This window comes from Eutrigla gurnardus, assembly GCF_963514095.1.
Source record: "Eutrigla gurnardus genome assembly, chromosome: 19".
NCBI classification, from domain to species: Eukaryota; Metazoa; Chordata; class Actinopteri; order Perciformes; family Triglidae; genus Eutrigla; species Eutrigla gurnardus.
Genome location: NC_139930.1, coordinates 22,214,882 through 22,240,472, shown reverse-complemented (window position 1 = coordinate 22,240,472; position 25,591 = coordinate 22,214,882). Strand labels below are relative to the sequence as shown.

The 25,591-nt window shown below is 43.3% G+C and overlaps 2 protein-coding genes across 3 annotated transcripts in view; both read right to left on the bottom strand.

The window, feature by feature from the left end:
• The window catches only part of ttc28 (tetratricopeptide repeat domain 28), an 88,213-nt gene extending 68,248 nt beyond the window's left edge, over positions 1-19,965 (bottom strand). For both annotated transcript variants that reach the window (XM_084036069.1, XM_084036070.1), the window contains exons 1-2: positions 19,668-19,965; positions 12,261-12,647 (exon numbers count right to left, since the gene is read on the bottom strand). In XM_084036069.1, the coding sequence (XP_083892195.1) occupies positions 12,261-12,647; positions 19,668-19,697 (417 nt within the window). In that variant the 5' untranslated portion in view covers positions 19,698-19,965. The remainder of the gene's footprint in view (positions 1-12,260; positions 12,648-19,667) is intronic.
• A 1,433-nt stretch (positions 19,966-21,398) lies between these two features.
• Positions 21,399-25,591, bottom strand: pla2g3 (phospholipase A2 group III). Its single transcript, XM_084035416.1, has 7 exons — positions 25,008-25,591; positions 24,211-24,343; positions 23,990-24,124; positions 23,152-23,447; positions 22,882-23,011; positions 22,324-22,434; positions 21,399-22,050 (listed from the first exon to the last, which is right to left on the bottom strand). Exons 1-7 carry the CDS (start codon positions 25,528-25,530, stop codon positions 21,795-21,797), a joined length of 1,584 nt encoding a protein of 527 aa, XP_083891542.1. The 5' UTR covers positions 25,531-25,591; the 3' UTR covers positions 21,399-21,794.

Below are 25,591 nucleotides of genomic sequence, written 5' to 3'. Positions count from 1 at the left end.
ACGGGCACCCAGGAAGCCGCTGTTCACGGCTTTGGGAGGTGCTGAAGAAATGATGTCATGAATGACGTTTGAAGGACCAACAAAACACACGAGACAAGAGAAAGAAACAAAAACCTTGTGTCGCTGCGTTTCAGCGTGTAATCTCAACACGCTCACGCCAACAAAACGTTCGGACACACAAAAGGTGTTTTCGGATTTATCAGCATCCAGAGTGGACACGGTGTGTGTGTGTGTGTGTGTGTGTGTGTGGCCTCCAGGCGACTGCCACAAATGAGACCATTCATCTTTGCTTCCATACATGGCCATGACACACACACACACACACACACACACACACACACACACACACACACACACACACACACACACACACACACACACACACACACACACACACACACACACACACACACACACACACACACACACACACACACACGTTTAATCCGCTCATTCTTCTCTGCAGCCACACATATTTCACCTGCTGTTGTTTTTTTTGCAGACAGCTTCCGTTCTCCAGCTCTTATTATTTTCATTTTCTGCTTCGTCCTGACGGTTTAAAGATCCACCAAACGTTTCTGATAAATTACATTTATTAAAATAAATAATAGCGATTACGGCATTATGGATGTTCAAGGTGTTTGAAAGTGTTTTTAACGCTGGAGTAGCAGATGTTTAACATCTGTTATCCTTCAGGTCAATTTCACCCCAGCAATTTAAACCTTCAGAAAATGATTATAATCAAAATTGTTACCCAGGATTATGCTTCAGGTACTTCATGTTTATTTGTTGACAACCTAAAGAACCCATTAAATGAAACATAAACCCCCTCCCACCCCTTTTACATCCAGAATACGGATTACGTGACTATGGAAAAATAGTCTACCTGGTTGTTCAAGTGGGGGAGCTGGACCAAGAGAACTTTCCATTTTTGTAAATGTGTCCAAAGTGTGTGCAGGACATCAAAAACACATCATCATGTTATGTTTATCTATTTGCCCCCATTCAATTAGGGAAAAAATCACCAAATATCAATCCAGAGAAAAACCCTCTTTTTAGAGACGTTGAACATTGAACGGGGTAAAATTGACCCTCAGGGATAACAGGAGGGTTAAATCATTTATCACCAAATATCTCGACCTTCCTTCCATTTCCGAGTCTCATCGTGGGGATTGAACCGCCGCTCTTCTGTAAGCGAGGAGAAACCATCGCGTGCTTCCCGTCATGAAGCTTCCGTCGACGTTGTGAGAGCCGAGCGGAATAATAATCACTTGACCTTTCGGCGCTGTCAGGTGGAGGTGGAACCCGGGCGAGTAACAAGTGACATCACATCCAGTCTTTGTTGCAGCAAAACTTAAAAAGACAAATACGAGCAATTATGTATCTGAAAACTTCTCTCTATCTGAAAGATGTTTATCACACACAAAATACATGAATGTTACCAGTGAACAAGAGTTCAGAGGTCAAACATCACGGGGTCAAAGCGAGCGACGGTGTTTGGTTATCAGATCTGTCCAGATGTGTGTGTCTGAAATAAATTATTGATCTAGAAACAGATCCGACAGCTCTTGACATTGATCTCTTCCCCATGTGAATTTGAAAAGAGAGCAGGAAGGATTGAGGGGGGGGGGGGGGGGGGGGGGGGGGGGGCTCGCAGTATTGAACAGTGATAAGCCAATTGATCGATAAACTCCTCAGGTGATAGATTTAAGGTCCAATATGTTCAGGCTTTAGGAAATCATGATATTACAAAGAACATGTCCTCTATTCACATTGTGATTAAAACGTTGTGAATTAATGGATTTATTAGGATTTTTTGTGAATTATAGACAGAATCTACATGGTATAAAAAACAACTTAAAATGATGATATTTTAAGGGATTTATTTTTCATAATGTGTTCACGTAGATTGAACCACAAAAGGATGAGGCTGAATGAGGGATGCAGTTCACTGAGCGGTTTCACGCTAAATTAAACGAGACGACGACAAACTGAGATTTCTGGACTCAGAGAATTATCTTTTAAATTGACGAATGGGCGGGACTTATCCTCTCTATTCTACACTTGTTGTAGATGAGGACGACGGGTATAAAGCACGGCATAAACGATGCACATCATGTGTGTGTGTGTGTGTGTGTGTGTGTGTGTGTGTGTGTGTGTGTGTGTGTGTGTGTGTCTCAGGAGATAATTGTCCTTTGAATGTTGGATTCTCATCATGAACAGGTCATCCTGGAGTCAACAGCATCAGTGTTATCACCCATTATATCGATCCTGTGCACCACACACACACACACACACACACACACACACACACACACACACACACACACACACACACACACACACACACACACACACACACACACACACACATAACAATAACACAGCTGTGGGGCTGGAAATAATTTAAAACAACAGGCCAACATTGGCGAGGCTTCTGTGCGTCCAACAGGAAATAAACGTGTCGTCAGTGGAAACGATAAACGTCACCCTTCCTCGTCTAGCTAAGAGCTCATTGGCTGCGTTGGTGCCTCGTGGCGAGGTTGATGCTCTTCAACCTCATCTCTTGAGATATGTTACGGGCTCTGGTCCCCGGGGACACTGGCGAAGGTCATATTTAACCAGCTGACATGACACTGCTCCTCTTCCTCCTCTGGATAGAACAGTATGGAGGAGGATGCTGGAGGAACTCACACCTCTGACACGAAGGTTGTCACTCTGCAATTAACAGATTACCCAGGGTGCAACGCATTCAATCCGCTTTCAAAACTGCAGGGCTGCACCCTAGTGTTCTCAAGATCAATTGTATTATCGCTCTTATTGAAAAAAGTCAAAACGAGACATCTGAATTGTCTTCAGAGAAATATTAAATTATTACATTGATTGAACTAACGTCATGTTTGGCTTTATGATTTTCTGACATTTTATAAACCAAACGATTAATCCGGAAAATAACTGGCAGATTAATCCACGAAGGTGTGTGAAGGATAAGGAACACAAATTAAAACGTGTCCTAGACGACTAGATCGGTAAATAAAGCCGAATATAGCGAAATACAATTTAAATATTCACCACAGATGAAATATCATGAAGCATGTTTTCCCAGGTAAATTCTCTGTAATCAGTGTGCACGAGCATCGCAGCATCTCCACGTGTCAAACTCTGCATGTTTGATTGCTTATTTGGTCCAGATTGTTCTCCCTGCAGCATCGTCAGTGGAAGAGTTCCACTTAAAAATCATGAATATGTAATTTCATTTTTGGGGGGGGGTTTAAGATAAGCTGGAACACATGCGAGAGAGAACGAACGCTATCTGATTGTGAAACTGCTGAGTGCTTCAACCATTAATCCTTTGATATTGCTGCTTCGACGTTTTCCCATTAAGAAGATGAAGAATCAACACCAGCGTCGGACGGATGATACAGTCGTTGGCGTTGTTGTTGTTGATACTCGGGTGATAACCGTCGGCGCTCAGGCAGACAGTTGGTGGCACATATGCAGCCTGGCGGCGGCGTCACCGTCGCCCTGCCGACCAGATGAGCCTGAAATGTGTTCGGTGTAACGGTGAAGAGACACACTGACTCTGATGGTGACGAGCTTTCTCCCGTTTCTGTTTTCTATGTTTTAGTGTCGTCACACGCAGAGTGGGAGGAGTTTAAAGTCCCATTTATTTTCATCTACTACAGTATTACATTTAATTATATTATTCATATATTATATATTTACATTGTGTATGTTATGATAGTATTTATTTGATATATTTTATATTTGATGTTATATGTCATATATATACTTTATATATATTATATATATTTATATATATATATGAAAAATTGAGTCCGTCGGGCCGCTGACCAAGCTGCTGTTTATGTTCACTACATTATCGTTTCCGTGGTAACGTTTATTGACAAAGATTTTGAACAAGAACAAATAAGAAGTATTCATCTCCTTCAGAAAGCAGCTAAAACCCACATTTTAAATCCATGTTTTTTCCTCTCCTCAGACCCCATCAACACACACACACACACACACACACACACACACACACACACACACACACACACACACACACACACACACACACACACACACACACACACACACACACACACACCATCTGAGCTTCTAAACCCCGAGAACAATTTTCACAAAAGAACAAAGATAATCCATAATTTGAACCATTGTTTCCATGGTGACAGGGCATGCACACACGCACACGCACACACACACACACACACACACACACAGTTTAGTTTAGGCAACATGAAGGGGCGTCCACGGCGATGTGGAAGATCTTACTAGAGCATGCCGGTGGATGAAGGGGGCGCGTGGATGCAAAGGCTAACGATTATAAGTTTGACCTAGAAAACCTGGAATCAACTCAGCGGTAAACCGACATTTCTCAGTTTCCAACGAAAACACAAAAAAAACAAAGCATGACGGTGACTCATTCCTCCATCGAGGAAAAATTGGAAATAAAAGAAACCACCTCAAAAGGATAAGGCTCTTTATTTTTCTATTAATAAAAAGACCAAAACCAACAAACATGTATTGTTTTTGTATCCAAAGTCGTATAGTTTTATTCCTCTGTGCCACAGAGCTCTACGGCAATTATGGCGGCTCTGTGAGGCTGTAATTTGGGATAAATGCTAACATCGCCATGCTAACACGCTCAAAAATGACGATGCTAACATGCACAAGTCTTCGTAATCACCAGCACTGATGCTAAAACCTTAAAAATGATTTTCTACACTACTTTCTAAAAAAACTGCTGTTGACAGAACTTGCACCCTTTGTGATAATTACCGTTAATGACCTCCTAATCAGTCTGAGCGATCACCCTCCTAATGTGGAAACAGCATCTTCCAGCATTAGAAAGAGATAAACACTATAATCTTGATATATTTACACCATCCTGATGAGATGAGGAGTCCAGTTGACGAGGAAAAAAGGAGGCCACACGTCCGGATATGAACCCTTCTTCTATTACACACACTCCCCCATTACAATCACAAAAAAGTGCTCCCTTTGAAGCTCAGACACAACCCTGCCTGCCCACACAGACATCACAGGAGTCCCAAATATGTGATTGTTCATTAACCTCAACCCCGCGTCTGCAAATAGCAACACACACCCCGTTATTAGTGAGTCATTCCGCAGGCTGCTTATCTCGCCTCTCCCTTTCTCTTTGCAGCTCCATCACCCCGACGCTGCTCTGTTCCAGAGGAACCCGTCGGGAGGGAACCAGGAAATCCCAAGAACCAGGAAATCCCAAGATCCACGACGAGGGCATGATAACTCCCAAAACAAAGCATGAAGCTACGCCATATAATCCAGGCATGAAGGGTTCCAGCAGTCGCAAAGAAAACTAAAAGGATATTTCTGGTTCATCACAGCCTGGGCTTTATTTTTCCAGGGATGTCCTCTGGTGACTGAAATATCCCAAATCCACTGGAGTGTTTTGAACTTTGTACAGCCATTCATGGTCCTCAGAGGAAGTCTGCTACTGACTTTTCCTCTTGTGCCATCATGAGGTGGAGTTCAGAGTTCCAGGTGCCACAACAACATTTTATACAGACATTCATGGTCTTCAGAGGATGAATCTACACTGAAATGACTTCCTGCCTTTTCATCTAGCGTCACCACCAGCAGAGCAAACATTTGTTTCATTAATGCAGCGAAACATCCCTGTGTTTTAAAGATGGATTGCCATACTTTGCTCAGATTATCATGGTCCCCAGAGGATGAATATTGAACGATGATCTACACTGAAATCACATCCTGTCAAACATGAATTTAGTGAAACATCTCTACATCTACAACATGGTTTGCCATGCAACTTTGTGCAGACATTCATGGTCCGCAGATGTTGCATCCTACTGACTGTGGTGGTCCCTGACTTTTCGTGAGGTTGAGTTCGGAGTTCTTGTGTTCCTGGGCCCTTCAGACGTCACGCTCAGATATCACCAGCTTCCCAGAGGCCAAACCCGCCAGAGGAAGACCCAGGTTATAGTGAACTGACCCTTTAAAGTCAACCATGAGCTGCTGGAGCGGCTAGAGACCAAGACTACGAACTGAGACCTAAGTCATTATCCTGTGACGTTCATTTTTCACTCATGCACACTCGGATAGCGAGTCACACCACGCCACATTCAAGGCCAACCCAGTCACTCTTTCATTATCTGCCGCCGCTGTTATCTTTCTCCTTCCTCTGCAATTCTCTTTGCACAGACAGCCGAGGCACCCGGCTGTGAGCTGGAGACACGGAGGATAAAGAAAAAAAGAAAAATAGTAGCTCCGGATGGTTGCTGAGACAGCAGAGTCCAGCCCAGTCTGGCTGATGTCTTACAGCAGTGTATGAAGGAGAAGAAGACGAAGGAGTGCATCTCCCGATTAATACCAGACAATTAGGCTTCACTTCCAAAATCAAAACTCATTACTCTCTGCGGGCGAGAGGCAGCCCAAGTCTGGGTGTGAGAGACGCAGCCGGCGGCCGCTTATTTGCTGCTGATGTGCACTTTTCTCCGGCACAAACATCTTATCACAGACGGGAAGCTGAGGAGATTCATCTGCTGCTAATGGGGGCGATAAGGGAGGAAGGAGAGAGGAGAGGAAGCATCATTTAAATGCAGCCACTTAAAGAACGATAACGGTCATTTACACCTGCACAAGCAGACGGAGGGGCTATTAACGTGAACACTGCAGCCCGGGAGGCCCCCGGCCTGGATTACGTGGATCCTGCATGAGCTGCAAAGCCTCATGTGATGTGGGTCACGAGAGGCCTCGCCGCAACAAAAGGAAAGTTGTGATTGAGCGCCTGAGACCAAAGCAGCCTCTCGGTGCGTCAGTGCTGCCCTCTAGTGGCCAAAACTGCTATAAAACAAGACAAAAAAAACATCTCTTAATTTTCTACGACTTAATATAGCAGTTTTAGTAACGCTTTATTTTCAGACTCCTTAAGAAGTTTCCTGGAAAGAAGTTTATTATACAAAATACAAATATAGTGATCTCTGCACAGTAAACATCGTTCACTTGGTTCAGTTTCCTCCCATTATGAATTACTACAAAGGGCATAATGTCCACTGGGGATAACAGGGACATGACCAAATCCTTTTTTTGGACCCTTTTGTAGCTACATTGCTCTGATGAAATAATGGCCACTCATCATACAGATCACGTTTAAGAGACGCTCGCTGTCGAACGCAGAACTGAGGTCGAGAAGTATGAAGACTGAAAAACCACCTTCATCAGAGGATGTTAGGATATCATTAGAAACCCTCAGAAGAGGATACATTAATCAAATATAATATCGATCTCTCCTAAAGAATCAGGTAAGGAAACCTTTTTTAAATATTATTGGTGTATTAATAACCCTGCATTTACATGCATTTTTATAATTGGGAATGATTTGCTCGTCACATATTTAAGTTGTTTTTTTGTGGCTTCTTGTTTCCTCCCACTTCTGAAACCAAACTCAAACCTTTAATCCCGACTAATTACTGCGTAACATAGAGTCCCGTTGGTGCACAGCAGCACGCACTTACACATATATCAGGAATATATATATATATATATATATATATATATATATATATTTATATGAATCATTTCCTCAAAGGAAGGCCAACAACTGTTTATAAAATCAGCTCAACTAACTCAATTCTAACTAAAATAACCGCCTTCTCATTATAATTAGTACCAAATTACATTCTATCCTGGACACTTTCTGGGAAAAAGTTATAAAATGATAGCCCCCTAAAATAAAGCAGGCTTTAAAAATACACAGCCATGATGACATCAGCCTCCATTCTTAGAGTCACCCTGAAGCCTCCGGCTCACGATGACATCTGGAGGAATTCTTCACATATTTCAGACTTTTTCAAAGTGACATGCTGATGATACAAAAACTTAATTGTTGCATAAATTGTCAGACGTGTCAAAATCGGTTAAAAAGGTTTAACATGCATTTTTTACCTTCACAAATATGAGATAATTCCTTATAATTTCAAAAATGTTCACAATTAACTTGTAAATAATAAAATACACAACAATTAACAAATGCATACCCACAAAAGATTGTTTAGAGTTGCGGTAAACATCTTTTACCGCAATTCATTTGCATGAATTTTTGTGTAAAATTTTGTGTTTGAGGTGAAATTCTGAAAATACAAATGAATGAATGAATGAAACTCTAAATATACCAAAACAAAGCCAAGAGTTTAACATTCTCTGGTGTTTTGTTCGACTGATTTTGCTGCAGAAAATAAAAAGGGGTGTTTTATAGTCTTTATGTATGTCTGTCATATAATTGTCTGTTATAACACTGTATGTTTTGTGTCGGACCCCCTTGAAAACCCGACGGTTCATCTCCAGGGGTCATCCATTCATGAACTTGTGTCGCACGGCGTCCAGGAAGTGAACCATCCCCCGTTAACATGCTCTGCTCCGAGTCCTGGCTCGCCCAGCTGACCCAGACTGTTCTCCGTGACACACTTTCAGACGCCGTTACGAACTTAACCATCACCGCGGTCCGGGGTCGAGTCACGGGACCCGGGGCGAGGAACTCCCAGACACGAATCTTCCCTCGGAGCAGATCATAACACGCTCCCTAAACCCTGTCATGTGGGGAACAGCGGGGCCGTTTTAGGTTCCCCTGAGTCCTGCTTTAAAAGCCAACGGGACTCGCAGCTTTCTCCGCATGTATGTCGGTAATATTTCTGCAGCGTGCGGTTGCAGAGTACTTTGTTAATGACAGGGGAAGCCTGAGCCGACTCTGCGTAAACAGGCGTAGCTGGCTGCCATCTGGTTGGCTTCCACTTCAGAGCGGAGAGGCCGTTTGCCGATGATCTGCACCGATTCCAGCTCAGAATATTCAGGATGTTTAACCCACACGACCCGTCGACTGCAGCAACATGCACTTTCTCACTTTCTTCTTCACTTTGTTGAGCCACTCAAGTAGTTTGGCTTTAACTTCTCACTGGTTTGTGCTCCAGTGCCCTGAGTTGATGATGATTTTTGTGTGATGGCAAACTCATCGTCTCTAGCAGAAGTAATGTCCCTGTTACTTATTTCCTCTGTAGACATTAGCAATGAAAACGGTTCAAAGAGACATTTGTGGATCGTTAATAACCACAAACTTGGCATCTTACTGTTATTCTAGCCTATTTTTATACAGGAAATAGTGGGAATTCATTATTTTTGTCAATTAATTTAATTATTTGACAGTGATTATTTGGGGTAAAGACACTAGTCAACAACAGGAGTCTATTATTACCACAAATCACACTTATGAGTGGTGCAGCCATACGCCTGCTGCAGCACCTCCTTCCTCCTCTCTGAACCAATCAGACGTCTATATTTGAGAGACCAAAACAGTGCAGCGGCCGATCTGGAGAAGCAAACGTTTCCCAGACCGCTACGAGCTTACAGATCTGAATAAAGGCACCTATACGTTGAGAGAAAGCCTCTTTGAAGAGTACAAAACACTCAGATGACAGCAAAACATTCATACACAAAAAACACAGTCGGGTCTGTGGGAGAAAAACAGTCAAGACGAGTGAAAAGAAAAGGCTTTCCCTCCTGGAGCAGTTTTACTTCAGTGACGAGTTTCATTTGAATCACAAAGAGAAAAGAAAAGAAAAGGCCTCGTCAAAGCTTCGCTGCTGAATGCAACAACAACAGCAGCAGCAAAAAAAAACCAAAAAACAAGATATAAAACCGCACAAAACCACAAGAAAACAACATTAAAATGCAAATAAGTTTTGTAATGCGGCACCGGGTTGTGATCCAGATAAGCTCACAAGACACATGCGACTTCTGACCAGTGAAACCCGTCCGTTCCCATGACCGACTGTATGTGTGTGTGTGTGTGCGTGTGTGTGTGTGCATTTCAGCCTGTTGTGCCAACAGAGAAGTCGACTATGGGAGGCAAACAGAAGGGAAGAAAAGGAAAAGAGGCAAAGACGAGTGGGTGAAGAGCAGAAAGCGAGAACTCGAGCAGAAGTAAACGTCCCTCTGAGAAGGACTCGCTCTCATTGGTACTTCATTAGTCTTGACCTCGCATTTGACCCACAGCGAATGCAGCGGCGAGCCCACCGCTATGACACCGCCAACACACAAACCCACACACACACTCTCACACACACACACACACACACACACAGGAATGCTGCTTCTGTTATTGTCTTTAAGTGCCAAACTCAGGCCAAGGCATCGCCGGGGATTGAAAAACAAAATAACAGCCGTGCACACACACACACACACACACACACACACACACACACACACACACACACACACACACACACACACACACACACACACACACACACACACACACACACACACACACACACACACACCACTTCCGTCCATTCTCTCGCACACAGAAAGGAAGTGGAGTCGGAGCTGGCCCGGCCCCAGCTGTCCAGACAGAGTCGGACCCCCTCCCACCACCACCTTCTGAATGGCTTTAAAAGACTCTCGCCACCCTCCACTTCCTCGCTGCTCGGTGCAAAGAGCCACTTAGGGTGTAAAAAGAAAGTACTTGATGCAGCTTTCAGCCATTCTGCTCAATGTGGTGGAAATTTAAAACGCTGCACTTTATTTTCTTAATTATTCTGGAAATTAAAGCTGTGTCTTCATGTCATGCAACATCTTCACAGGCAAAATGTCCCCACAGGGGTCGAAAGTTCAGACAGTCTATACGAGTAGAAGTACTGATTCAACTTCTTTACTCAAAGTAAAAAGTATCCCTATTAAGGACATTTAATTGGAAGGTTTTTTTACAATATGTGGATTACATACGTTTGTCATTTAAAAGACAATTTCACCAAAGCTTCGTAGCTAAGGAAACGTAAAGGGTTAGGTAAGTGGCGTTTCTGTGTGTGTTCGGTACCAGGATGTAAAGATGTAACAACAAGTCTCGCTCCTTCTTTCTCTTCCTGCTGATAAAAAGAGACTCTGGATAAAACACATCAGCGAAGACAACGTTAGTGATGGAACATAGCTTAGTCAGCTAGCTAACAAGACAAGCTAACGACGGCCGCGTTGGTGACGTACGTTGCTAAACCAAATGACAAAAACAAACTTCAACAATTATCTTTTAAAAGCTCCATTGATTACCATCCATGTTTTTTTCCCCCAAAAAAAGGTCCCAAGAGGAACACCAGAAGGGGCGGGGCTTCTTCTCTCTCTTCACTTGGTTGCAATCTGCAACCTCACCACTAGATGCCACCAAACCCCTTACACATCCCTTTAAATAACAAACGTAGTGTAAAATGTTCATCCGCCTCTGAGACGTAGTAAAGTGGAAGTGTAAAGTGAACAAAGAAAATGGAAACGATCAAGCAAAATACTTCCAAATTGTACGTGAGTGCAGTACTATCGCCTCCCAGTTTAATTCTTCGCCTCTACATCTGTACTTTATTACTCGGCTTCCTCTAACGATGCACAGCAACGGAAACGCATCGGCAGACATCACACAGTCTGTCTGCTAGCTGAGCTCTCTATCATCATCGCTGTCATCGCTGCTGGATCTCCAAACGCCAGCACACTACGCCGAGTTCTACGTCTGTGTTCGTCTCTTTCAAACAGATGGAGAAAAGACTATTCAGCACGAGCTTAACATGAAGCTATAAAAGCAGCAACATGTTGACTGCGGCGTCTAAATAGCAGGCTTGCGTTGAGCCGCCGAGCATCGGCAACAATCAAAATGCATCACAACGAGCTGTCTGACGGGACGGAGAGCAGATCTGAGCAGCCAATTAAAAGTCTGTCAGGCAGGAACTCAGCCAAACGCAGGGGGGAAGAAAGAGCAACGATTATATCCAGCAGCAGGTGATCTAAGAGGCTTCAACATGTTGACATGAACTCCTGAGTCTCCGAAAGAGGCGGAAATATGGATCATTAGGGTTTATAGTTAGATGTATTTCTGCTGCTCCATTCACCAGAGGCCCAAAAATACAATGTTGTCTAATCACAATATAATCTGAAATTTTGAATATTTTTTTATGTTTTAAATGCAAATTATGCAGTTTGCAAACTTCTGTTCCATCTAATGAGATAAAGTTTCAACTCACGTCAATCACTTTTGTTGCAACGGGTTCGTTAATCCAGCAGACAGACTGACACGATCATAATCCTGTCAAACTGAATAGATTAAGGGGACGCGACGATAGAGGATTTTATCGCAGGTCTCGTAACTAAACATGGTAAGTTGATCGAGGTGATCATGCGGAGCGCGTGGTCCAGGCTCTTACCTTTGGCCATTTGGGGTTGATGACTCGTGCTTTGATGGCATCGTCCAGCGCCGTGCTGTACTGGCCCAGTCTCAGGTAGGCCGCCGAGCGGTTGCTGTACAGGATGCAGTTCTGGGGGTCGGCGGTGAGCGCCTCGCTGTAGAGATGCACAGCCAGAGCGTACTCCCCCTGCTGGCAGGCCTGGTTACTGCGGCGCACGCGCTCCAGGAACTCGGCTTTGCTGAGGCCAGAGGGACCGGATGGACCGGACGGACCGGACAGACCGGTGGGGCCCGGCGGTCGCTTCACCGGTGGGGCTGAAGGAGAGATCACAGGAGAGGAAGAGGAGGAGGAGGAAGAGGGAGGGTTGGTGGTCCTGCTGGCAGAGCGAGAACCAAACAGAGAGAACTGAGGAGGACAGGAAGTGGGAGGGGGGGGACAAGGACAGAAGACATTGGTTAGTTTTATAATGAGAGTATTAATCCCATTAGTCAATCAAATCAGACAAAACTGGTTTAAAACATTGTAATCTGAATATCTTTGGGGTTCGAACTATGGTCAAGATGGTCTAGATCAACCATCACGTCTCTCGGCCAAGTCCCGGTTAGGCTGTATGATCTGATAAAATCACGCAGTCTGAACTCAGAATAACACCGACTTCGATTGAAAGGTATTTGTGATGTTGAAACGTGATTGATGAGGATTTATGGGAACGAGATACCGGTAATTCGGAAGACCAGGTTGCACGTAAACACACTCACTTTATATTTGCACTCATCCCACTTTGTGTTGAAACGCCTGCACGGCATCTCTCTCAGGCTAAATTATTTAGATTTTAATATCAATATTACTGCCTCAAAGATCCTGTAACCATCACTGATTTGTGCTTGAGAGAGAAAGACTTATGAGAAAAGGCCTTTTCCCGACTGAATTAAGGAAGACAGCAAGCGAACGTGCTTTTGGCTGCAGTTACATAAGTCGCACTGATTTACATGATACAATACTTCAGTTTTCTGCAAACGGGACACCAAACTGCTGCGTGCACGTTTCCCTCTTCTGCTCGGCTTGAATTCCTCCGAGAGACGGAGAGAGAAGGAAGTCAGACGGCGACTCAGACGGCCGAGCGAGGCTTCTGTTCTTCTCATTCAGACGTTGGTGTAAAACGTGCTCACTGAGGTTTGTCCTCTGCAGCTTTAACATCCAGACGCTGCCTCTCCCTCCCTGATCTGGCGTTTCCAAATTTGTCCTTTCACCAGAGCTTACACCAAGGCCTTCATTATCTCTCTCTATTCCCCTCGCACTCTCTCTCTCACACACACATACACACACACACACACTTAAAATATGCAGACTGGAGGGATTCCTTAAACTTGCAAATGCATCAGCCCAGCGGCTTCGAGCTGGAGGACGAAGCTGTTCGGAGCTGCACACGACATGATTCACACGAATCGAACCGCAAGAAAACCGCTCATGCACGACAACTAATGCAGAGGACGACACACCGTCGAGCAGAGAGACTCTTGTTCATCTTTTAAAGTGGAGCTGAAATGGAAAAACGCCTCTTTAACCCTTTTAGGTCACATCCTCACTCATATTGTTAGCCTTTTTAACAATAAACCGAGAAAAAACAAATCTTCTGGTTTTTTTTATGTAAAACTAAAATGTCTCCAAATTCAACCAATAAAATCATCATCCATCAACCAATCAGAGTTAAATATGAATACAATCGTTAAATCAACTTCCTCCCAACGCTAAGTCCCGCCTCCTGTCCCGGTTAACACGTTACCATACTGGACGATTGATACTCTGGAAATTATATTTAAATTTCATGCATCTTCTTCGAGAAGATAAATAAAATACATAACTATGTGTTGACGTGTAAATACTGTAAATCCTGCTCTGAAAATAAAGATGAATTTCTTGAGGTCTGCTGCGGAACAACTTCTCTAAACACTGTTTATTGTGACGCGTTTCATTAAGCGTGCAACTGACAGATGGTGATCATTCGGAGATGATGAAGCTGCTGTTAAAAGCCAGATTTACGTCTTAACTGCATAATGAAATCCTCACACTTTAATTAAGAGTTCAGGATTTTGGTCACTGTTTATTATTACATCTTTAAATGTATATTTAAGTTTAATTTAAGAAGAATGGCTGATGCGGATGACCAGTTGATCAATTTGCTGACGTTCTTGATCTCGTCAGTCGATCATCTTTGTGTTCTGGACTGTCTATCCGACAAAACACACGATTTAAAACATAAATTGTGAGTTGGACAAACTATGTAAATTCTAACTAAAATAACTGTCTCAGAATTTTTCTCTCCATTTTTCCAAAAATGAGTGTCGAAATACAAAAGATATGTCCATGAAATTGACTGGGAACAGACAAGTGTTATCATTTTATTTCCTAGCGTAAACGAATATTTGCTTCTCGTTCCTTTAATATTTATTTTATTTGTATTATCTCTGAGTCTTTGTATCATGCAACATTCTGTTTTTGTTGTTAGTATTATTTGCTGTAACAATGTTTTTCTTGGTTTTCTCTCCTGAAAAAAAATATTATTTTAATCTCAACAAAACTTTAATGTGTTTTAACAATGGACAATAATAATAATAAATGCTGTCAGGAGTAGATTCTGTTGAAGAAATACTGAATCATTGCAACAACAAGAAAAAATCCCAAATACACAGAGAAAATCATATAAAACACAAGACCTCGGTGTCGACGCTGGGAGCTGCAGTCCTGAGGAGGACGATGACACAGTAACACTTCACCATCCTGCATCGGCCGCCATTTTTCAGCTGCCCTCTCTCCGGCACACCGGGGCGTTTCATGAATCCGTCACGTTGAAATGAAACACACACTCAAACGTGACAAATGTGATATGAAGCAGAGCTCATTCAACACGTTACGGGTGGAGTTTGTTTGCTGGAATAAACAAAGAAGGCTTCATATATCTGAGCCTAAATCTCTAAGCCTATTACTGCTGAACACAGTTAATAGAGCGCAAGAAGGAGTTTTGAAACAACTTGGTTTATGTTACCGAGTAGGTCGTATACACTGTGGTCTTCCAACCTTCTTCAAACGTCACACTGGGAGCTCTCATCATCCCGAACGTACGTTTTCATTGGTGGTCTCGCGGTTGTATATTGTTGTTACTGTTCTTATGATGCTGCTGCTGCTAAACGTCTTCCTTAAAAGGACCAAACCTGTGTTACTTCATGTCATCGTCATCGACACCATCAGCCACCTAGCTTACATAAACACTTTGACCAAAATGGGTTTACGTTTTGTCCGTATTCAATAAACATTCCATCCAGAATGCCTAAAAATGTTCAAATTCAGTTCTTGTAACTATTTTTGCAGGCATAATAACATTCGTCTCAACGGCTCTGGTGTGATTGACAGCTCAGAGGGCGGGACCAAAGTATAAAGGAGGTCAACGATTGGCTGAAAGTTAGACCTCGGGCTGCAGGCACACTTTTGATTTCCAACGTGGTCCGACAACAATGTGTCCAAGTACAACCCGACTCACACGCGCTTCGAACATGGAGCAACGTTCGCATTTCCACCCTTCTGTTTGCTCCGTTTTTGGTCTCCACCAGCTCCCGAGGGTAACATCCGTCTCTTTAGCCGCTAAATGCTCCACCATGTTCACCACCTCGTCTCTAACCGAGTCCGTCTGCTGTTCGCTGCCGAGCTGGTGGTGAACAGGGGATTTTTTTTTTTTCTAAAACCAGCTGCCTGTTGCTGCCAAAACAACGGCGATGAGAACAGTGAGAGTGAAGCAAAACAGAAAACTTTCTGGTCGTAAAACCACTGAGTTGAAACACACTATAAAGCTGTGTAGAGCTGAGCTGAACAGCACAACAGGGCGATAAGTCACTGTGGGCGCAACACCTTTCACAGCAGCCATTTGATCCATTCTTCATATAAAAATATTCATTACAGCAGCGTTTAGAAGCTTCTCTTCCCTCTTATAAAGCCTCAGAGCGTTGCTGTCAATTTTTTTCACATTTATGCCTCCATTAATAAACACATGTAGTGCTAAAACAGTCTGTTTTATAATGACGTGTTCCTTTTAATAATCAGTCATTTGTTGAGGTCATTCAATGAAGCAAAAATGCCAAATATTTTCAGCTTTTTTGTGTTTTATAATAATTGAATAAAACAAGACATCTGAAGACATGAGCTTGGCCTCTCAGAGACTAAGGTGGGTATTTTTAAACTATTTTGTTAAACCGCTGGTTCCCAACTTGAAGGTCCCAACACCAACGAAGGGAGTAAGGAATGTATGAATGTACTGTTTTTAAATGTACATATCTCCGCATTTCATTCACTAATGTTAAGAAAACTGTTATTTTTAAAGTTTGGTGAAGATCTGAACCTTAAGTGTGAACTGTATGAAATATGAACTACTCAACTTCATCTGGATGTGATTCGTTGTCTGAGCTGTTTGATATTCCTGCAGCAGCTAATTAAACACACACACACACACACACACACACACAGTGTTGACCAGTTGACAGCAGTACTTAGTCACTCAGCAGGACGTTTCCATTGTTGTCACTGACGTATGCAGTGGTGGACGAAGCACTCAGATCTTTTAATTAAAGTAAAAAATAGTCACACCACAGTGGGAAAAGGCTCTGTTACAAGAAAAGGTCCTGCAGTTAAAATGTATCTTCATTAAAAGAACAAAAGCATAATTAGAAGTAGCAAAAAGTAAAAGTATTTTGCAGAAAAGCCCCATTTTCAGGGCGCTGGATAGCTCAGTGGTAGAGTTGGCGCCCCATGAACCGAGGATAATTCCTCACTGCAGCGGCCCCAGGTTTGAATCCAACCCTCTCTGTATGTCAGCCCATCTCTCTCCCCCCTTTCACTCTCACGCTGTCCTATCTCAATAAAAGGCAAGAAAAAAAGAAAAGCCCCGTTTTCAGAAAAATATGTATTATGCGTTTGGTATTGCAGTAAATGTGGGGCTTAATTTCCATTGATTCATTTACAATTTATTTTTACTTTTATATACTGCTGGGTTGCTTGTAAATGTGCCTCATTAAACGCGGTGAAGTAAAAAGTACATTACTTGCCTCTGAGATGTAGTAGTATGGTGTAGTACAAGTATCAAGTAGCAGAAGACGGAAATACTAGAGTTAAGTGCAAGTACCTCAAAATTGCACCTCAAAACAACACAGGAACACAACATGAATGTCCTGTTAAGATTACACACACACACACACACACACACACACACACACACACACACACACACACACACACACACACACACACACACACACACACACACACACACACACACACACACACACACACACACAGGTCAAAGGGAGAACATTCCTGGAGAACAACACAGAGACACAAACTGGGAGGCTGAATACCTGAAAGACAGGAAACTGTGTCCCTGAACGCACCGCTTTGGTCTGTTAATATACATCACACTGAAGGAGAGGCATTAAAGGCCACTCCACTATGTGTGTGTATATATATATATATAAAAAAGATGGATAGCATAAGCCATAAGAGGAGCAGTATCCCCCATGGAGAAGGAGGCTGGAGGCCAAGATCAAGGCGACATGTGAGCCGGCTATCAGAGCTACACAAAGGGTGCCAGTAAACAACTACCTACACTACCTACTACCGAAGTACACCAAAGTCTCCATACTAGAGGCACTGGAGACCGCCAAACAAAGACCCGCAGCTCTGGCTACCCGCCTGAAGAGGCACACTCGAGAACTAGGAGCGAGGAGAATAAACAGGATGTTCGCCACCATCCCAGTGGCAGGGTAATAGCATGCGGACAGACCCACCCAGGGCTGAACAATACTGGAGAAACATACGGGAGAAGGAGGCAACACATAACACCGGTGCTCAGGGGCTAGTGGATCTGTGGGCAGACCACAGCACCCTCCCAGGACAAGACCCAAGTAACCATCAGAATGAAAGAGTGTCATGAATGAAGAGCTGGACAGCACCAGGCCCTGATGTGATCCACACCTGCTATTTAAAGAAACTTTAATTGGACTCCATGAACTGCTGATGGATGGGGCCCACCCAGAGTGGTTAACCCAAGGTCAGAGAGTCCTGATCACGAAGGACCCCCACAAGGGAGTGATTCACTCCAACTACTGGCCAATAACCTGCCTCTGCACTACCTGGAAGCTCCTCTAGGCACATGGATCAATACATGAGCGGGGGCTCTACACGGATGACATCACACTGTATGCTAGGAACGAGCATGACATCGACTCACTGATCCACCTCACCTACAGCAACGTCATTGGAATGTCCAGACAGGACACCCAGGTGAAGGCTGGGGTCTACCCCACCAGACAGGACCCCCAGGTGAAGGCTGGGGTCTACCCCACCAGACAGGACCCCCAGGTGAAGGCTGGGGTCTACCCTACCAGACAGGACACCCAGGTGAAGGCTGGGGTCTACCCCACCAGACAGGACCCCCAGGTGAAGGCTGGGGTCTACCCCACCAGTAAGGACCCCCAGGTGAAGGCCTGGGTCAACACCACCCAAGGTGGTAGAGAATGACAAAGCTAGTATTTACTTTATCTGTTACTTTATACTCAACTACATGTATTTGATACCTTTGCGGATTGAGATTAATAACACAAAATTAAACATTGTTAAAGATAAAACTGAATCAATCCTTTGGTGACCCGGCAGTGTGTCTGACACACACACACACACACACACACACACACACACACACACACACACACACACACTGTAGTAAAAGCTCCACCTCTCATCAGCTGCAACATTAAAGTACACATAAAGAACACATTTAAGCGACAATAACACTACAAATTCAATGGTGAAAAGTACATAAATACTATATATATACGTAAATGCAATTTTGTGGTACATTTAGCCTACTTTTCTTGAGTATTTGAACGTTATGGTACATTATACTTCTACTCCATCACATTTCAGAGGGAGATATTGTACTTTTTTACTCCACTTTTCCCAATGATATGCTGTCTAGTAACTACTATAGTAGTCTTACTGCCCAACAAGTACTACTTTAAGTACACGATGCTGTCAATAGGCTGTCAACTTGTAGAAGTACTTCTGCACTGTTACTTGTACTTGAGTAAAACCTCCGAGGAGCTCCTTCTTCCACCACATTTATCAGCATTTTGAAGAGATTTTATAGACAACATGAAGCCATTAATAGAGAAAACCGTTTTTAGGTGTTCATGCTCCTGCCAGCGGTTTCCTAATAAACCCTCCAGGATGGCAGTCCATCATGGGATGTGAGCTGCCTGTTGGTGTGTGTGAACTTTCTTTCTTCTCCCAGCCTTGCGGGGTCTGCGCCGCCACGCCAGCCACAACAGCGGATTCTCCCCACCGCTAAATAAAACACGCACCGCCGTTTTCCGGCAGCTTTACCTTTTCTTTCCTCGTTCTTGGCTTTTCCATCCTGCTCTCGGCTAAATCCGGCGGCGACAAACTTTCATCCCGGTGAGGCAGCAGGACGGGGAAAAAACACACCGTCCGAAACAATACGAGCCCCGCAACGACGCCGCAGTTTCTCCGCAGTCCGCGGCGCTTCTTCTTCTTCTTCTTCTTTTTTTTACTTATCGATGAAAAACGCTAAGTAGTGAGCCTCCAAACGTTTTTCCTGCGGAAAGTTAATCCGCAGAGAGTGCGCCATGTTTCCCCGAAGCCCAGCTTCTCCTCAACAGCCAAGTTTTAGTCCGGTGAGAGGCGGGGATCCGGTCGGCTCCACGGCCGCAGCCTTCAGCAAGGTTTCAATTACTTCTCATGACATCAGAGAGGAGTTGAGTTACCTGACAGATATTCATGACAGCAGGCCTTTACTCACTGCTGCTATGTTACTGTTGCTGCTTTTCTTTGTGGAATAAATAAACACGGTTTATCATGTTCTTGTGTTTTTTTTACTTTTACTTGAATTCAAACAAACTCCAATAAAACAATAAATATGTTTTAAAAACTAACATTTGTGGTCTAAATGACAGAAAGCAAAACACTTTGTATAGTTTGAATAAATCTGAAGCTACATTCAGGTTTAGCTTAGCTTAGCATAATGACTGTAAACACGTAGCCTAGCTCGGTTGGTTATAATGCATAAACTAGCGCTTGTAATTTGTGCAGATAAAAGGAACATGAGCTTTAGAGTCTTAATGCTCATTTTAGCTAACCGGTTTACTTAATTTTTTTACTGTACAGACACCAGAAAAAGATAATTTGCTGTTTTAGAAGCCAGGCCATTATTTTCCCCTTGCTTCCAGTGTTTATGCTAAGATAGGGTAGTCAGCTAGCTTCATATGTACCGTACATACATCAGACATAATCTGTACAAATTTGGAATTGTAAAAGCAACAATTAGCTGTTTTTTACAAGATATTATTTACAATCTTGATGGTTAGCTAGCTTCATATTTACCATGAAGACTTAAGACATAATCATTACAACAACAAAAAAACGTGTTCAAAAGACAATTTCTCAAGTCAGGCTATGGAGGCTAGGAAATTGTGCTAAGCTAAGCTAACCTGCTGTAGCCTCATATTTTGCATATGGAGAGTGGTGTCGATTTACACCTCTGGAGCAAAATTCAAAATGTCAAACTTTTCTTGTAAATGTCATCAGTCGTCCAGTTCCTTTTTGCATCAAAACCCAAATATTTCACCGTGTCTTATGTACAGATATTTACAGGATTGTTGTTCTTGCTTAGCTGAGCTAATAACATAATTTGCATCTACAACTCATACAACAAGTAGCCAAAAAGTATTCACAATATAATTTACACTGAATTCTGAAACCTCGATGGCAGTGACCTATTGGCCTATAATCAGACTACTGCTAAAGGCTAAAGTCAATATGCTAACATTCTCACAATGACAAAGCTAAAATACTGATGTTTAGCAGGTAGAGTTTACCATGGTTAACATTTTGGGTTTAGTGTGCTAGCGTGCTAACATACGCTAGTTAGCACTAAACACAAAGTACAGCTGAGGTACTGCCATTAGTTTTGCAGATATTCTCCATCCAACATATATTTTAATTAATACCACATATGTTAACCTCATGGTGGCGCAAGAGGAAAAGTCAGGGGATGATCAAAATCAGTAGGATTACTTCTTGGGACCATGAATGTCTCTTTCGATAGCAATCCATCGAACAGCTTTGAAGATATACGGAATGACAGATTAAAACTGACTTCCACTGCTATGCAGACATTATATTACAATATTATATGGGGAGCCAAAGTGTTCAATATGAAATATTCAATAATCATATGATGCATCAAACATGTTATATGACCATGCAAAGTTTACAACTCAGCACAATATTATGATTCTTTTGAGTTTATTGCAGGTGATTTTTATTATAACCCAGCAGTTTATGTGTATTTTATGTTAAGTTTTTGTTGGTATTTTTGGATGTTGTGAGATTTAAAAAAAAAAAAGTGCTGGCATGAAATGAAAATGAGCAGAAAAACATCTCACTCATCTGTGTAATATCGACCACTTTGACTCTCCGTAAAGTTCACACTCAGATGAGCTGCCTTCCTCTCACAGCTGGACGATGCGCATCCCGACCACGTGTCCTGGTCTTGGTCTCGTTGAGTTTGGGCCGGACCATCCGGAGACACAGTTTGTGGAGCCTGACGGCTCTGTCCCTCCTCTTGGCTCTCCTGGTGTTTGGCCTCTGCACCTTCAGCGTGACGGCCTGTAGATGGCGTTGCTCCTCCACGTCTGCTCTGCTCCTCTGGTCCAGGTCTGCTTTCACCAGTACTACCGCAGCACAGCTGTAGAATAAAGAAGAAATAGTACTGTGTATAAGTACAATTTTGAGGTACTTGTTCTTGATATTTTACTCCATTTTATTTAACAAGTTACGTTTATTTCAGACTAAACTATAGTTTACAGGACATTTTTGACTGTGCAATGAGTGCTTTTACTTCTTTAAGACGGCTTTTAATTGCAGGATTATAGATTAATATTGACACACGACAATACCATATTATATAGAAAAAGCAGCTGCATCATTTGAAGTTTCGATGTTTGTTTGCTGAACTTACCTCCCGCCTGCTGTGCAGTCCTGCGGCAGGAAGCAGGATGGAGACACATGTCCCAGCAGAAGAGCCTGCACTTCACTCAGTTGTCTCTGTTTGGTCAGAGTCTGAAATAACCTGGAAGGACAGACAAACACGTGAGACACCAACAGACATGCCAAAAAAAAAACCAAACACAAAATTGAGACACCATGTGTGCAAACATGAGATTACGATAATGTCCAAGGCCGTCAAATGGTTTCTGTACAGACTGAGAGAACCGTCGCACTTTATGTAACCGTGGGACTCCGGACGTATGTGTGCATGGCCTAGTTTTGTTGTTATGAAACATAGCACCATGTCTGCCTCGTCTCACAAAGAAATGAAGGTGAGTGCACCATCATCACGTCATCTGCATTGACCCTGTAAATAGCACCTGCATGTATCTGATCTAAACACGGTGCGACGCATCTTCAGGTCTGCAGATAGCATCCCGATCAGGTGCTCCAGCCAATAAGAAACTCAAAATGCGAGCAGAAAAAGGCTCATTTCTCAGGATTATTGGTGTTACTGGTCTTGATCTACCTGCTGGTGCAGTTGCAGTGGTACAGCGTACTGGTCTCGGGGTTGTGGAGGCCATATTTCTTCTGCTGGGGGAGGATCTTGTTCCTGCACTCGTCCAGATCCTTGTAGACGTCACATGACCACTGCATGTCTGTGGAGGGAAGCAGATGCGATGCAGATACGTCAAAAGCAGATGAGATCCAAGAAAAAATACACCTATCTTGACACATGATTCACAATGCAGTTTTTGTTCCATGGGAATGTGATTTTTTTAGGAGACGTGTTGAATACCTGCGATGTCCAGCACCAGCGGAGTTTGTTTTCTGGTGGGTAACGAGTTCTCCAGGTCTTGTCGACTCTCAGGTGCCGATACTGTGTGTCTCCCTGAATTGGAGGTGGTGACTTTGGTAACTGCGGTGACAGGTGTTGAGGTTGTTGGGACTGTGGATGCTGCAGCAGCGATGGACTCTGTGGGTCTGCTGGTGTTTGTGATGGAGCTGTTCATGCTGTCCTCTGCTGGATTGGAAGACTCATACAGCGTGGGAGGATGCACCTCGGCATAGAGAGCCATTTGAGTCTCTTTACACCTGGAGGTCACAACAGAGGTGGACAATATTTAAACGACGGAAATACACGATTCACATTCTGTCTCCGAGCTAGAAGAGAAGATTGATGCCACTCTCACGTCTGGATGCTAAATATGAAGCTGCAGCCAGTTAGAATTAGCTTTTCTATCAATCAATCAAGTTTTATTAATAAAGCACCTTCAACGTGATTTACAAATGACTGACACAAACAGACAGGATGAAAAAAAAGGATAAAAATAACATGAAACTGGAGACAGACTGAATCGAGTTCAGAAAATAGTAAAAAAAAGAAGAATAAAGGTAAAACAGTAGACAATATAAACAGAATATGTAATATTTTATATAAAATATAAACAATACAATATCTAAAATTGCCAGATAAATGTTGCAGGGGTAAAAAGTAAAAACAATATTTCCCTCTGAAAACTACAAGTACAAGTATGCCACTTGAGTAAATGTACTTAGTTACTTTCGACCTCTGGTTGACAGTGTGGACAAACCTACATTCTCTTCCGTGGAGCTGCTAAATTCACTTTACTTACATGCCGAACCAGTTCCTCTTGGCACACTGGAGTCTGTGGGAGAAGACGAAGCAGTGCATCTTCAGCAGGTTGAAGAAGGTGTAACCCACCACATCAGATATGCTGTCGTTGGCCTCCATCAGACAGCGGTGAAACCTGCAGCAGCCAATCGCTTTGGTTAGAAAAGCAGCGGATGAAAACGGCGTCATTCAGTCAAAGTTAAGCGTTGTTTGAGTCCCTACTCGTTGTCACAGTCGCAGTGCGACATGGTGAAGATGTTGCTGTTGAAGACGCCAAACTCGGAGTGAAAGGACAGGATGGTGTTCTTGCACTGGTCGTGTTCACGGCAGCAGCTGTCGGTGTCGCCAAAGACTCCTGCAAGAGGGACGGAGTCATAATCAATGCATTGTTATTACTATTACCACAACCTGATCGACCTGATCCTTACCATTGCTGCTCGAGTTGGTTATATTCTTCAAAAACATGTTTTTTGCTAATATATGAGTCTTTATTAACGTACAAAATTATCTTTTAAATTGACAAACAACAATCAGAAAATCATTAGTCATAGATCGCATTGTGGTTCACCGGAAGGGGCGGGGCTTATGTTTTCTACTTCAGCAGTTATGTTGAAGTCTGACTGAGTGGCCCTTTAAGTTCCCCTTATGTGACTTTTTATTCAGGCACATGTAAACAATGGACATCAACTTACTATCTCTGATTATTATGAAGCTTTTGTGTGATTTCATTCAACTCTGTGTCCTATAATCACAACTGATTGAGTAATAATAATAATAATAATAATAATAATAATAATAACAATAATAGAATAGTTGTGAACTATTCATCCACAGATCTTTATTAGGGTGAATTTTATTTATAAATATTCAGTATTTCACATGAAAAATAAGCTAAATCTGATAAAAGTAATAACAAACCTATGTTTCTGTTCTTCTCCTTTGATCATCTATAGATCGTGGTTCATCTTTATCAGGCTCATTAATACACAACCTTGGAGTAAAGCACGGGACCGACCTACCTAGATCTGCGTATGATGGCGCCTTGTTGCCAGATCCGCACCAGAGGGTCCCTGGCACAATGAACCCCCGCTTAACACGGCTCCTGACCTCTGACCTTTCAGCTTGACCGTGACCACCGACGCTCCTCACCGGCCTCCTCCCCGAGTCCGACCCGCCGACCCCCAGTGAAGCCACAGAGACGCACAGGTCCTCTGCCTCCAACATGGACTCCACGTCGAGACTTTCATCCGGATGATGGGAGAACTCGCGCGTGCGCTCCCGGCACGCGGACACATAGTCCTGGATCAGCGCTGCGTCGTCGCTCCAAACGCAGCGGAGCGGAGCGCGCTGGCCGGACCAGGCGCTGTGGTAGAGCCGCGGAGATGGAGAGGCCTGCCGGGGGTCGCTCCGGAGGAAACTGTAGTGGACTCCTCCGCTGGGTAAAACTTTAGTCCAGGTGCAGAAGATCGAGGCTTCAGCGTGGGTCCAGCTCAGCAGCGAAGACGTTAAAATGACGGAGAGGAGAGGAGCGATCTGCGTCATAGTGGCGCGCGAGCGACAGGCTGATGAGGCTGTTACACCTGCAAAACCAACGAGGACTCCA

Excerpts from the sequence above, each read along its gene's own strand:
- pla2g3 (XM_084035416.1), bottom strand. The coding sequence starts at position 25,530 with ATGACGCAGATCGCTCCTCTCCTCTCCGTCATTTTAACGTCTTCGCTG. Across the intron at positions 23,448-23,989 it reads AAGAGGAACTGGTTCGGCAT|GTGTAAAGAGACTCAAATGG; the intron begins GTAAGTAAAGTG and ends TGTGACCTCCAG. Across the intron at positions 23,012-23,151 it reads GCTGGTGCTGGACATCGCAG|ACATGCAGTGGTCATGTGAC; the intron begins GTATTCAACACG and ends TTCCCTCCACAG.